The sequence below is a fragment of the Anabrus simplex genome, chromosome 13 (genome assembly GCF_040414725.1).
Source record: "Anabrus simplex isolate iqAnaSimp1 chromosome 13, ASM4041472v1, whole genome shotgun sequence".
NCBI classification, from domain to species: domain Eukaryota; kingdom Metazoa; phylum Arthropoda; class Insecta; order Orthoptera; family Tettigoniidae; genus Anabrus; species Anabrus simplex.
The window spans coordinates 73,820,145-73,835,126 of NC_090277.1; the positions used below are offsets into that span (position 1 = coordinate 73,820,145).

The 14,982-nt window shown below is 38.1% G+C and overlaps 1 protein-coding gene across 2 annotated transcripts in view; it reads right to left on the bottom strand.

Moving 5' to 3' along the window:
* Positions 1–8,536: 8,536 nt before the first annotated feature.
* Positions 8,537–14,982, bottom strand: part of LOC136884938 (MARVEL domain-containing protein 1) — a 55,403-nt gene continuing 48,957 nt past the window's right edge. For both annotated transcript variants that reach the window (XM_067157262.2, XM_067157263.2), the window contains 2 exons: positions 13,798–13,926; positions 8,537–8,797 (listed from right to left, as the gene is read on the bottom strand). In XM_067157262.2, coding sequence (XP_067013363.2) covers positions 8,723–8,797; positions 13,798–13,926 — 204 coding nt within the window. In that variant the 3' untranslated portion in view covers positions 8,537–8,722. The remainder of the gene's footprint in view (positions 8,798–13,797; positions 13,927–14,982) is intronic.

Sequence of the window (14,982 nt, forward strand, 5' to 3'; positions counted from 1 at the left end):
TTATTAAAGGATTGTCTGAAGCCGATTGCTGTCTTATTGATGTTATGGAAAAGCTTCCCCAAAGTCTTGCTATGTTGGCAACCTACTGTGTCCTTGGAGCAGTCGAACAGCAACTGATGCAGCTTTCCATTCCCATTTCACTGCCCCACTCAACCCTCCCCACATTTATCCTTGTTAAATTAGTTTTTCTTTAAGCATAACAAAGATACTATTTTAAGATGGTTTTATGAGAAGAAAATTCTCTGTAATTTCACCTATGCAATGTTATGTACAGTAGCTGAAGATGTTTTTAAAGAATGAAAAATGTTCTACAAATAATTCACTTACTTAAAGCAAATATATAGTATCAAACGGGTGGAAGTTTATTTTTATTGATTTAATGAGAAGCTGGGTATTCCGAATGTTGTCAGCTTGTTGGGTCCCTAGGCTGCTTAAAGAAGAGGCTGCATGGCTTGCAATTTCTCACGAGCTTCTGACAAGGCACAAGGCAGAAGAAGCCAAATGGCCACTTGTGATGAGACCTGGATCCACCATTACACTCCCAATTCAAAAATTGGCCACGGTCTACTGGGACTACTGCTGATTGATTTCCTCGAGGAACGTCGGACCATTACTTCACCAGATTCGCTTTGCCTAAAGGTCAAAAAGGCGCGGCACCCCAAGCAGATCTCTACTGCTCCTTCATGGCAACACCAGACCCCACACTGCAGTAATAACCCAGCAAACCTGCACTGGACTGTCCCACCACATCCACTTGTCACTGTGCGACTTCCACATGTTCGGGCCGCTGAAGGGAGCTTTTGGTGGAGAGCGCTTCACAACCAACGAGGAAGTTTGTTATGCAATTGGCTTCAGATACGCCCGGCTACCTTCTTTGAAAATGGGATGAAGAAATTGCCTATCCGGTGGCAAAAGTGTATCGATGGGATGGGGACTAAAAATAAGAACAATGTAAAATGTACATAATTTTGACAAATACAATAGTTACAATAAAAAGCTTGTTTATATTTGACTCACCCTCATAATTCCATTACTTTTACTTAATTACTTGCCACATGAAAGAAAGGCAGATCTTTTGTTTTTTGATGTCACACTCACAAAGCAAAATGTCTACGAGTTAGTTCTGAATATAAACTATGACGAGTACTTTGTACATTCCCCCTGAAAATAAAACTGGTTTCCCCTCAAGATGGAGAATGAATATCAGTCCATTGTCTGTGATCTTAAGTCTTTATTTCTGATCTGTAGACAAGTTTCTTACAAATATACTCTCTTACTACTATGGTACATATAAATTAAAAAACTATAAAAAATAAGCTGACATATATCACATTTAAGGCCATTATGAAACTCTTGATTCAAGTGACTTGAATTTGTTAGGTACAATCAGCTGAGTGGGCTAGTTTTGAATAGAGGTCAAGGACTTTTTCTTTAAATTCACAGAGTAACACTTGTTTGTCTCTCACAACCTCTTTGTTCTTGCTTTTTCCCCTCTTATGTTTAGATATTTACTAAATTTGTTAATTATATCATTAGTTTCTCAAGTTATTTTAGTTATTAGTTTTGCTAAGATAACTTTCCTTCATTATTGTGATATTTCCTTACTCAAATATACATTTAAAACAGCCACGCTGGGCTCAGAAAGCCAGCGCTCTACCACAGAGGGAGGCAAGGCAAGTAGAAAGTGTGAAGGTTGTGAGGAGAATATTCTGTCCGCTAAGTAGTAAGCACTGTCTGACAATGGATCTCTGAACTTCAATACTAGCCTAGTCAACCACATTATTAACAATTAACAAGTAGAATGAAAGAGGAAGCTCCGGGGCACGGTTCATAAAACATGGCAAACACAAATCTCACCAATCCAAGAAGCGCAACGGTTACATTGGCCAGTTGAAACTGATCACAGTTTGTAAGAAGGAGTCCAACTACAGACTTTGTAACAGTCTTTTAATGGTAAGAGGCTTTCAGCAATTTTTGACTGGCCATCCTCAACAAGTGACTACCAACAGTTCTGACAGGAGGAAAGTCAGTATTATTCCCGGAGTGGGACATTATGTAACCTTAAGTCAGCTGTGGAAGTGCAACATTGAAAATGAAAATCCACAGCCTGTTTCCAGTCACTCGACTGGGTCAGGAATGGAATGAATGAAGCCCTGTCTAGTGGCGAGGATAAGAATTATGCCGGCTGCCAAAGCCTGTCACACTCCTCTGGGGTAATGATTAACGACTGACAGATGAAATGAAATGATATTGAAGAGTGTTGCTGGAATGAGTGATGAAAGAGAAAACCGGACTTCCTTAAGAAAAACCTGCCCTGCTTTGTCCAGCATAAATCTCATATGGAGTGACCAGGATTTGAACCATACAACCCAGCGGTGAGAGCCAAAGAGGTTTCGTTTACAAATCTTGAATACCATACTGTATTAACCTCGGTGTTTACAAAATTTCTATCTGTGGTCTACTCGCAGTGTGGACTACACGTGAACAACAGTGGCACTATATCCTTACCATGCTCATGAACTAGTATAAAACAATAGCTATATTTCACTCCTGTATGAGAGATATGGGTTACAAATACAACAAATATATTTTAACCTCTGGTCAACACAAAATCCTTCTTGTTACAATCACGGTATAGCAGTGCTGTGGAACCGGGGTATTTCACCAGCATGCGGCAGCTATGTAATATATGAGGACGGAACTCCCGCACTCTCAAGATACATCAAGATCCTCGAGTTTCATTTCCCATAATAACCTTAATCAAGGTCACACCGTTACCTTCTCATAGTCCTCTCCTGTCTCAACATGCCACTGAAAATCTCAAAGTGTTGGTGCAACTTACAAACAACAGCCAAAAATATTCACTGTCTTCCGGAGCACTGGAATACCAGTTTTATGAAACAGCCCAATCAGAATAAAAATATTTACAGTTTACTGTAGACAATCAAAAACATTTATAAAAATATTAAACAATGTTTACAAACATTTATAAAATTGTGTTTTGGCAATGAACAAGCAAAACTTTATACATCCATAGCAAAGTTAGTTATCTCTGAAATATGAACACACATCAGTTTATAAAATTAGGTCGAGACTTGTCCTTGTAAATGGATTACTTATTGCATCATTCTGGTAACTCAGCCTTATCAACAACAGTGGCAATTCGTGCATGAAGGACTTTAGGGCATCACCTTTTCACAAACGCCAAATATATTTCACTCCATAACAGATTAAATACGGAGATGGACAAATGGAGGTATGGTGTTCAGTTACAAAATGTAATATTCAATATTTTCATTGTTAATATTTCCTTTTCTACTTTCCATCTAAGGTAAATGTTTTCAGAGCGTAGCTGATGTCCAGCAAGCACAATGTTTTTTCTCTTTAGGTGCTCGGACATAGCCTAAACACGCTGTAGTTGATGATGTTTAGATACTAAATGAATCATGTACTGTTAAACTTAAATTTGTCTAAGGCAAAAAATATATTGTATCAATTGGATTCATTGATTTACTTCGCTTAGTTGTATAATACATCGGTACGGACCACGAGGTTGATAGTTTCCTATGTTTAGCGTGACTGACTGATTACAATCTGCCTTAAACTACTTAGAGAAATAGTGTCTGTCTGTCTATCTGTCTATTAGGTCATCAGCCCAGAGGCTCGTTGGATCCTCAAATAACACCACCAAAGACTATGCAGTTATAGAGAAACCACAAAAACCAATGGAAGTACCAAAATGAGGCATACTAGGAAAGACGAGGAGTGGGGTAGTTAGCCATTGCTATCCTCACTGGTCCAGAAAGTGCTATTGCAGCACGCCTAACCCTATAAGAAACACCTTTCATGACACTCAGACACACTGGTCGTTCTTAGTACTACCTGTACCCCAGCAGCTTCCATATTGTCACATGAGGCTGAGGCGTCAGTACTTTGCTCCGGCCTGTGCCAAGAGATAGATGCAAAAATACTGCATCCATCAAGAAATGACAGCAGGCAGAAGAGAAATAGTATACTGTACTTTATAACAATGTACCTACAGAAAAGATCACATTTTGACATAAGGTGAGCTTGAAGAAAACAAAATTACTTGTAAATTTCAAGGTACGGGAAATGCACATCATTTGTTGTATTTCTCATTGTGCTCAATGTTGCAAGATTTGAAGTAAGACATGAGCTATTGCAAAGTTCTCTCCAAAATGTACAGAATTTCACCTTATTATCTTGACATGGCATAAGCCCAAAAGCCTATATCAGATCTATAACTACGGGCCATGAAAGCATCAATGGTAATATTGCAAAATAGTTTTCAATCAATCAATCAATCAATCAATCAATCAATCAATCAATCAATCAATCAATCAATCAATCAATCAATCAATCAATCAATCACTACTGATCTGCATTTAGGGCAGTCGCCCATGTGGCAGATTCCCTATCTGTTGTTTTCCTAGCCTTTTCTTAAAGGATCGCAAAGAAATTGGAAAATTATTGAACATTTCCTTTGGTAAGTTATTCCAATCCCTAACTCCCCTTCCTATAAACAAATATTTGCCCCAATTTGTCCTCTTGAAATCCAACTTTATCTTCATATTGTGATCTTTCCTACTTTTAAAGACACCACTCAAACTTATTCGTCTACTGATGTCATTCGACACCATCTCTCCTCTGACAGCTCAGAACATACCACTTAATCGAGCAGCTCGTCTCCTTTCTCCCACATCTTCCCAGCCCAAACTTTGCAACATTTTTATAACGCTACTCTTTTGTCGGAAATCACCCAGAACAAATTGAGCTGCTTTTCTTTGGATTGTTTCCAGTTCTTGAATCAAGTAATCCTGGTGAGGGGTCCCATACACTGGAACCATACTCTAGTTGGGGTCTTACCAGAGACTTGTATGCCCTCTCCTTTACATGCTTACTACAACCCCTAAATACCCTCATAACCATGTGCAGAGATCTGTACCCTTTATTAACAATCATATTTATGTGATTACCCCAATGAAGGTCTTTTCTTATATCAACACCTATATACTTACAATGATCCCCAAAGGGAACTTTCACCCAATCAACGCAGTAATTAAAACTGAGAGGACTTTTCCTATTTGTGAAACTCACAACCTGACTTTTAACCCCGTTTATCATCATACCATTGTTCACTGTCCATCTCACAACACTATCAAGGTCACCCTGCAGCTGCTCACAATCTTGTAACTTATTTATTACTCTGTACAGAATAACATCATCTGCAAAACAGCCTTATTTCTGATTCCACTTCTTTACACATGTCATTGATATATATAAGAAAACATTCTTTCTTCTATATAAAGAGATTTCAAACTATATATAAACATAATTCTTGAACAAAAAGAACTGTAATATCAATTTGGCAATTTACGTCTCGGTACGACAAATTTGGTGGAATCATTGAGCAACATTTCCCATGTCAGACCATCTGTATCATGAAAAGATAACATTCGTACATTGCTCCTTTATTTTTGTGAATGTCGTTTGCGATCAGCGACATGGTGCAGTGCCATAGCGGTCGTGATTACTGTAGCTGATAGCCCGTTAATGTTCAGTAGAAAAAACTATCACCTACTACTGTCCGTAGCCTTCATTATTTAACTCTCATCGTTAATTTCTTCGTTCAAGTGTTTAATGTTGTATTGCATATCTGGAAACTAAATGTTACTCTTGATTTAATCTGACCAGGAAGATGAATTCCATAAATAGTATTTTATTGTAGGTAGTTTTGAACACAAGCTGGAGGTTAGAGCCTCCTTGACCAAGTTAAATATTTCACAAGAACACAAGGTTTATAACAAAAATGCATTTAGTAGGAAATTTAGTCTGTCACTTGCTATGTGCTCCATGGAGAGACTTCATCTGCTTATCAATTTGAGAAAGTATTGTATTTCTTACTTGGCCCTAAATGTTCAGACTCAGAGGCTGTCTTTAGATGTAGAACTCGCAATAAGGGAACCATCCTCTATCAGGAATACACACCGGCTAATTGATGGATCGACACCCTACATGGACTTTCCAGATCAGAGTGGAAAAACAAACGCGCTGTGGTTCCTGTACGGGCCCTCCCTGGACGTAGCAGACACTGCAGTGAGCCTTAAACCTTAGCTCATGTTCTTGGTTCATGACCACAGGGAGACTTTCCTAGGAATGTTAGGCACAACAGAATAAGATCTAAAATTGCAGCAGCATTCTCCCAGAAAGATTATGAGGTACACGAAGAGGTGGTATGTGTTGCTTGCTGATGGTGGAAGCAGCCGGAGAATAGATATAATTGCAACTGACTTGAGAAAAGTCAGTGCACGAACCCAACCATTAGACGCAACGTTTCAGCGTGTTAGCAGAAGACAGGAAACTGAGTCTGGACTAAGCTCATCTTCAGTTGTGCTGAATTGGAGCAACAGTCGAGTCTTTACACAGTCGATCCTTCTTGTTGCTAGGTACAACATGACCCTACTGGTCAGCCCTCAGGTGCATTTACCCAGCAGCTCCAGGTTCAATGCTGGACTGAGCACTGGAACAGGATTCACACAGGCTTGTGTGACCAACACGACCGAATGTAGTCACGCTGGCCAAGCGACACTCCAGTATCTGCAGGCCATTGGACTTGTGACATTATATATGTCAACTTCATCTTACCTTGGATATTTGACAATCTTCACCATGACTATACTGTTAATATGTGGACTAGTTTCTATCCTGAACTTCCGTCTACACAGCCCGTATTCTATTACCTCTCTCTATCACCATTCTCATGTCTTTCTAATGCCAATCAGCTGTTTCTGATTATTTGTCAAACTCTCAGCTGGCTGATATAAGGTGCTCAATCGTCTTGGATCAGCAGTTCCTACTGATTAGGGCACTCACTGCATATCGAGTGAGCTGTTCTCCTCCGTGCTTCACCACCATTTGCAATATGAGGTGACAGAGACCGAGTAACAGATATTTTCTTGATAGAACTCATATTCTTGGCCCTTACCACAGCTTTTCTTACCTTAACCTCAACGGGACTGGGTTGGGCCAGTTGTCATGTTTTGTCTCAACATCTGCTCCACTCCAAATAGAATTAACTCTATGTGCTTATTCCAAGGTCACCACAGCTTGTTTTGATGTATGGGGTTCATGTGTATTTCCTTTCAAAATGTAAGCTTTTGAGCTGGCATGCTCATGTTCCTCAACCTTAACCTCACTTGTTGTGTTTATACTTCTTACAAATGAATATGGTTGTTAAAATTCGGTATTATCTGAGTGGTTTGTAATTGTCTTTACCTTCTTCCATGCAGTGGACCATGAACTAAGTTCAATGTTGTATTAGTGTCAATTTCAACATTAATAATCTGATCATTTTCGTTGTATTCTCAATGTTGTTTTATGTAAAAGCAATTATACCGAAGTTTGAAAATTTGTCACTGAGTGGCAATTCTTGGTAAATTAATGTATATTGTATTTAAACTGGGAAAATAATTACTTGTATTTTGTAACCATATTTACATATTCAACTCTCATATACTTGTCATCCCCTTTCTCATTTCTCTATTTTCTATTTCTAGCCTAAATTTCCTATCATACTGTACTCCACAGATTTCACCTCTTGGTAGGTTTCTATGTGTGCTCTACTCAATTATTCTTGTTATTGTGTGGTCAACCCACAGTTCAACATTACCTACATAAAATAAATTTCATTGTGCTAAACCCATATTATCATAAGTATCACGTTAGCAATCCTTATCATGTATTCCACATTTCCAATACAATTTGAGTCTTTATTAATAGACTACTAGGGATCTATCTTAACATAGGCCTATTAATAAAGACTCAAATTTTATTGAAAAGGTGGAATATGGGATAAGTATTGCTAGAGCCACAGTTGAATGTTTTTTTCTTAAAACTGATTTTCTGTTATAATATGACTAGTCTCTTTAGGTTTAGTCAGGCATAGTTAGGTTCACCCTTCGTGTACCTTGTTGTACGTATCGCTAACTTAACGTAATACGTATGGCAATAACGATGTAACATTTATGATAGCAAATTTTTAACACTTATGGTGTAGCAAAACATAATAACTCATTGTAGCACGGTTTGATACACTTATTATTACTTTACAGACCGGAAAGTAATCTAGGCCCTTTAACACGAGGTTGACCAGAATGACACAATAGAAGAGACTCAACTATGTACAAGGAAGGCGCAGTACAGTCAAATGAAAATATCTCTTATATATTATTGTTTTTCTTGACCCAGATCTGATATCTTTCAGTTTTAGCCTTGTAAAGAGGACTGCCTTTACGTTTAGTGAAGACTTCATTTTGCTCCCTCAGAAAAGAAACCTGACTGATCACAAACAAATCAACGGAGAAATCAACTTGGAACACACACGAGATGTTTGTCCTTGAGCCCTCTTACCTCACAGACCTCCCATTGGCATATGGCTTATTCTAACGAGTTGTGTTTATGGAACATGAAGGCCTCTTTCACATGACAAAACCCCTAAAGATATTGTGTCTAAATCATAATATGTCGTAGAAAAGGTGCAACTTCTCAGTCTGTAGAGAAACTGTTAGCCAATGTGTAGCTAAAGAAATATACAGCACGAGATTGTGATCGGCAGTCAAACGTGCGTAAGGTTAACATCGCAGCAACATCAAAACACCGACGCTACACTTAATAAATAACAGGAGTGGTTCAGCTCTTCTCCTCACACGAACTTGTACGACCGGTACGCAAACACGGTGCTCATCAGATACAGCACAGTGTTCACCAGACCAACAATCTGAAATACAAAAGACAAAATCAAAGTCAGAAGCTGCAGTTAATTCAAATTATTACTGGTAAGGATCACAGAATTTTCATAAATTTAACATTTTGTGATGCTGAGGTCTAGTTGCCGGCCAAACTCCATACGGGTCTGCCACTTTTATGGAGGCCCTGAATTCAATTACCAATGAGATCAGAGATTTTTAATTGGATCCAAAGGCTGGTTCGAGGTCCATTCAGCCTATGTAATTATACTTGAGGAGCTATTTCAATCAAATCAATCATCAATGATCTGCATTTACGGTGATCACCCAGGTGACAGATTCCCTATTCAATTGTTTACATCTATTTATAAATGTTTACCTAGCTTTTTCTTAAATATTTTCAACGCATTTGGAAATTTACTGAGCATTTCCTTTGATAATTTATTCTAATCCCTTACTCCTTGTCCTATAAATGAATATTTGCTTCAATCTGTCCTCTTGAATTCCAACTTTATCTTCTTTCCTACTTTAAAAAGTTCATTAAGGGTTATAAATTTCATGTTGTTGGTCCGTATTGAACTGAGAATAACATATGAGTAACAACACAGTAAAGGTTTCCACCTATTCAATACAAAATATATTCACAATATTTTAAAATTACATGGAACTAGTTTCGACCCATCTAGGGGTCATCATCAGCCACATCAAAGCAAAGATCACTCTTGACGAAATCCTAGGAACATGTTAATTTTAGCAGTAAGATTATTATGGAATAACAAGTGAATGTGGTAAATGAAAAGAGATGTTAGTATGGGACAGGTGAGTAATAGCTAATAAATATACAAGGAATATACATAAGAGGTTTGGAACAAAGTATAAAAGGGGGCTTAGTGTTGTAAAAATTATATAATCATGGAAAACAGCAAGTCCTTATAATGAAGAATGCAGTGTGAAATGACACATAAAATTATATATGGCTTAGGAAATCTCAGAGAAACCCAACATACTCTTCGATCTATTTATCACTTTCCTCAGAAACAATAATGCAGCCAACCAAAACTCAATCCTAAATTTAATCAATGGTACTTTACCGAGACAATTACCCTTTCTCCCGCACCCTTCAACCCCACCTTAAGCCCTCTTCCCCTCCTAAACCACCTCCACTCTTCCTAAGCCATATATAATTTTATATGTCATTTCACATTGCATTCTTCATTATAAGGACTTACTGTTTTCCATGATTATATAATTTTTACAACACTAAGCCCCCTTTTATACTTTGTTCCAAACCTCTTATGTATATTCCTTGTATATTTATTAGCTATTACTCACCTGTCCTATACTAACATCTCTTTTCATTTACCACATTCACTTGTTATTCCATAATAATCTTACTGTTAAAATTAACATGTTCTTACGATTTCGTCAAGAGTGATCTTTGCTTTGATGTGGCTGATGATGACCCCTAGATGGGTCGAAACTAGTTCCATGTAATTTTAAAATATTGTGAATATATTTTGTATTGAATAGGTGGAAACCTTTACTGTGTTGTTACTCATATGTTTTTAAAAGTTCCAGCTTATTCTTCTACTTATGTCATTCCACACGAACTCACCACTGACAGCTCGAAACATAGTCGAGCATCTCGTCTCCTTACTCCTAAGTCTTCCAAGCCCAAAGTTTGCAACATTTTAGTAACAATTGTAAGCTCTGGGAAAGTATTCTTTCTGATTATATTAGACACATTTGCCAAATTACTAATGGGTTTGATAGAAGGTAGTTAGGGTATAGGGAAGGTTATTCCAGTGAAGCTCAACTTGTAGGATTCCAGCAAGATATAGCAGATATTTTAGATTCAGGAGGTCAAATGGACTGTATCGCTATTGACCTATCCAAGGCTTTTGATAGGGTAGATGACTGACGAAAATGAAAATCTGATGGTGAGAAAGCAGCCTAGATCTAGAAAGCCAAGAACAACGGCTGAGAGGATTCGTCACAGGGACTCTGCATCACCTCGTAATCCGTCTGTCCCTTGGTAGGCCAAGCTCCAGCAGGGCTGCAGACCATCGACGGTGAGGGTTCTAATGCACACAACAGTTTGCATTATCATCATTGGTACTATCTATGTGTGTAATAAAACCACATGTGGTCTGGACAAGATATAAGGAAAAGGTCTGTTGGGAGGCAGAGGAATTCATGGCTGAAGGACATTTGAAGATGGCACAGGTACAAGTCAGAAAAAGCTTTCAATGCTGCAACAACGCGCTCAGACCTCCGTTCGTGGAGTGTCAACTTCCATTAAGAGAAGCCGTCTTAAGAAGAATAAGAAGAAGCAAACACAGTACTTATCAACATTAAAGAAGTTAACAGAGATGTCACTTGAACAGGGCAACATCAAGCAAGTGGAGAAATGCAAGTAACTCAGAGACTGAACTGAACCCATTGTGTCAGAAAAAAGCAGTCATCTCCGTGAGGGCTAAAAGTGGCCTGTGGAATGATGCAAAACACCTACAACAGGCGATGTCTGTCTCCAGTGGATAGCTCACATTAAGAGTTTATATTTCAGTCATTTCCATCCCCAGAACAGGAAAATGCTCTCTCAATTTTTGTGAAAACCTGAGGCATTTCTTGAAAATAACCTACTCTGTAGGCAACTAAGAGTAATAATGATGTAAAGGCTGGAAATACTTTAAATGAGCAGGCAGACCAGTGGGAGCTGGTTGTGTATATATACCCACAAGTTTCATTCTTAAGATCTGTTTATCGTATTTGGGAAACCATAAATCTATCAGAGCAGGATATGCAAGATGTACAGTAAAACCTCGTTAAGACGTTTCTGCAGGGGACAGCAAAAAAAAAAAAAAAAAAAAGAACATGCTGAGCAACAAAATGTACTACTGAATATACAAATAAAATCTATCCAACAGGGGCATGGAAACACTAGATATGACTTTTTTACGACATGAGGGCATTTTATGTTGTGTACCCGCGGGTTCAGTGAAAACTATATCTACCATTTCTAAAGATGAGAGGAAAGTATTAAAAGCTGTGGAAAACACAAGAGAACAAATATGAAAACCTTTTCTGCTGGGGCTTATAAAATAACAAGTGCACTGAAAGGTGTTTAAAACACCAAACAACAAATATGAAAGCGTGCACGGATGCCAATAAAAATATCAAAGTATTATTGCAGATCACTCTCTTTCTAAAACAAATGTTAGTAGAAGCCTTTTATTTCGGAGCAGTGGGTTATTAAACATTATTTTCTGGTCACACTCTTAGACAATGAATTGGAGGTTACACTCAACTATGTGCGACCGGGAGGAATGATTTTGGCCGCGATTTTGAATAAACTTCGACCAACTTGAATGATCAGGTCAAAACCTGAAGGTGCGAGTTCAACATTTGAGACCTCTGGGCGTGGATGCCAGTCCACTTTCTGACAGATTTTAATTGAGGCTTCATTAGTAAGGAATTTCACTACTTTTTCCGCATTCATAACTAGGCTATCACAAGACAAACATGCACAACGCTAGTCAATTTCACACGATTACGTTCCTAATCTAGATATAGGCTACCATATCACGCGACAAATATTCGCTATGCCTCACTGTGTCACTCAACACAAAATAAATTTCTAAATTCTGAACGGAATGCGAAATACCAGCACAAATAGGCTCACTATGTTATTCAGTAATCTCGCAGCTAACCGGCAAGCAAAACTAAACATTCCTGAGGCTAACAGCTTGCTCCCCAAAGGTGCAACTTATCCTGTGAAGTTCAGGAATTTAAGGTCTTTTTCCGTAATCACACAACTGTGGCGACAGTTCTCACCGGAGTTGGAAATCAAGTTTCTTTCACAAGGGATGACAAACAGCATTTTCAGGAAAATGCGACTGTACTAAGCGGAAATAGTGAATATTCGTGACGCAATAAGCGAGGTATTTTTATATAGATTTAATACGAGAGAATTGGGACTTCACGTTTACAACGTGCTAAACTGGAAAGCGGAATGCACCAACGAGGTTTCACTGAATTTAAGTAGGTTTTACACACTCATTCCTTTGTCTAATTTACTGAATACCGCCTATTTTGAACATTCTTACATAGTAGCTCTAAAGGCCGCCACACACAGAAAGGTACGCTATGCTACGCAACCCAACCCAACAAAAAAGTCGCTACAATGAAGTTATATGGAATGACACACACAGACCGCTATGCTAAGCTACTACAACATATTAATATTATTCCGTACTGACAGTTTACACTTTACAAAGGAACGTATTTATTGCGTCCTATTCAATACATGTATCCATCTTTTGATGGAATAATTCTAATCAAACATGTTTCGGCTCATTTTGAACCATCTTACAGATTGCCAAGGAGGAGATTTTCATAGTTGTAGCTGGCTTCGTGCGTGTGAACAATCACGTTTTTGCCTGGCGTCTAGCAAACAGTCGTCTCATATGTGTCATTTTCGTGAATTACCTCAATACAGTAACTACTATATTGCTTAATTGTTTCTGTGGTTGTTGATTACCATGCAAGGCAGACCAGAGGATAAAAGACTAGAAAATTGATTATGCGAATCACTTATTGCTTTTACAAACATTTTTATCATACATTCGGTAATTTGGGTGCTTCATATTCATTTTTTTAATATCATTCTAAGTAATAGAGAGAAGTTCATGAAGCTGTTCCTGATTTAGATGAAAGTGATTTTTAATTCTTCATCATTTCCATGTAATGATCAATTGATGGAATTCACCATGAATTATTCTCCCTCCAGTTTCACATATACACTATCTTCTCCTCTTTCTGTTTCTTTCTTTTTCTTAGTCTTCCACGAAAGCGGCCAATAAAAGAGCCTACTCTTAAATTAATCCGCCATCTTTAAACAGCTGCCTAGCTTTTTATTTGTAACATAGCACAACATTGCTTCACACTGCTTAGCACAGCATAGCTTAACGTAGCTTATTTTAGCTTTCTGTGTGTGGCGGCCTTAATTATAATAATGAATATTAAGACTTACAGATGCTGCTTGGTACAACTTGATGTCTGTTGATGAGCTGTAACGAGAGGTATACTTCTGGACCTCTATCAGAAGCGTCAGTGATGCTGCTAGGTATAAGATGAAAGCAAGGCCATGATAGATCACTTCCTGAAACAAGTCAAATTTACAAAGATATAATTAATTTGGTATAGGTCTTGCAAATTACTTCAGTAAACTGCTTTATACAATAAGTGAATAACAACAACAACAACAACAACAACAACAACAACAACAACAACAACAACAACAACAACAACAACAACAACAACAACAACAATAATAATAATAATAATAATAAGAGAGAATTTGGGCCACAAACATCTGACATTAAAGGAGGTACACAAAGATTTAAAGAAAGTGGGTGTTGAAGAGGGAGGGACACGAAAATGCAATGTTCGGCAAAAATTGCAGGAATGTAAGAGAAAGAACTTCTTAAGTACCGGTAATGAAACATTTTGGTGGAAGAGTGGGAAAGAAGAATAAAGATTTTTTTATGCTAGTGCAAAGAAAAAGGCGTAAACATAATGAGTAAGAGAACAGATAAATTGTGTAGATGGCTATAACAATCATCATCATCATCATCATCATCATCATCATCATCATCATCATCATCATCATCATCATCATCATAGGCTTTGGCTACTGTGTGCAGACTTTTTTATTCAATATCAGTTAGGTTGCCTGCATGTCAATTTCAACACTAGCAGGTGGTAGAAAAGCTATGGAGCTCTCTTACGTGGCATACTACAGAGTTTCTAATCAATACCAAGTTTGTAGAGGGAAGGAAGAGGTTCAAATCTTGGAACAATGGCACTGACAAAAGATGGAGGGACGACAGACTTCCTCGGTCTCTTGAGGTCGGGAGAGGACAAGAGTCGACCAAGTTAGAGGAGCCTGGCACAAGTAAGTAGGAGCAAAGGGAGTCAGTCACTGCTATGGTCAATTCATGGTTAAAAGTAAATGATTTGGCCAGGATCCTTGACCTTTCAGCCATGGAGATTTGTTCTCACGATTGTAAAATAAGTTCTGGATGAATCCAAGTTCCTGTGACATAGCAGCTCTAGGGGAAGTTGTTCTGATGATAAGAAACAAGAACGTCAACATCACTTCCTTCCTGCATGTGAGAACATCCTTACAAGAAGAATTCACACCACAGCTGATGTC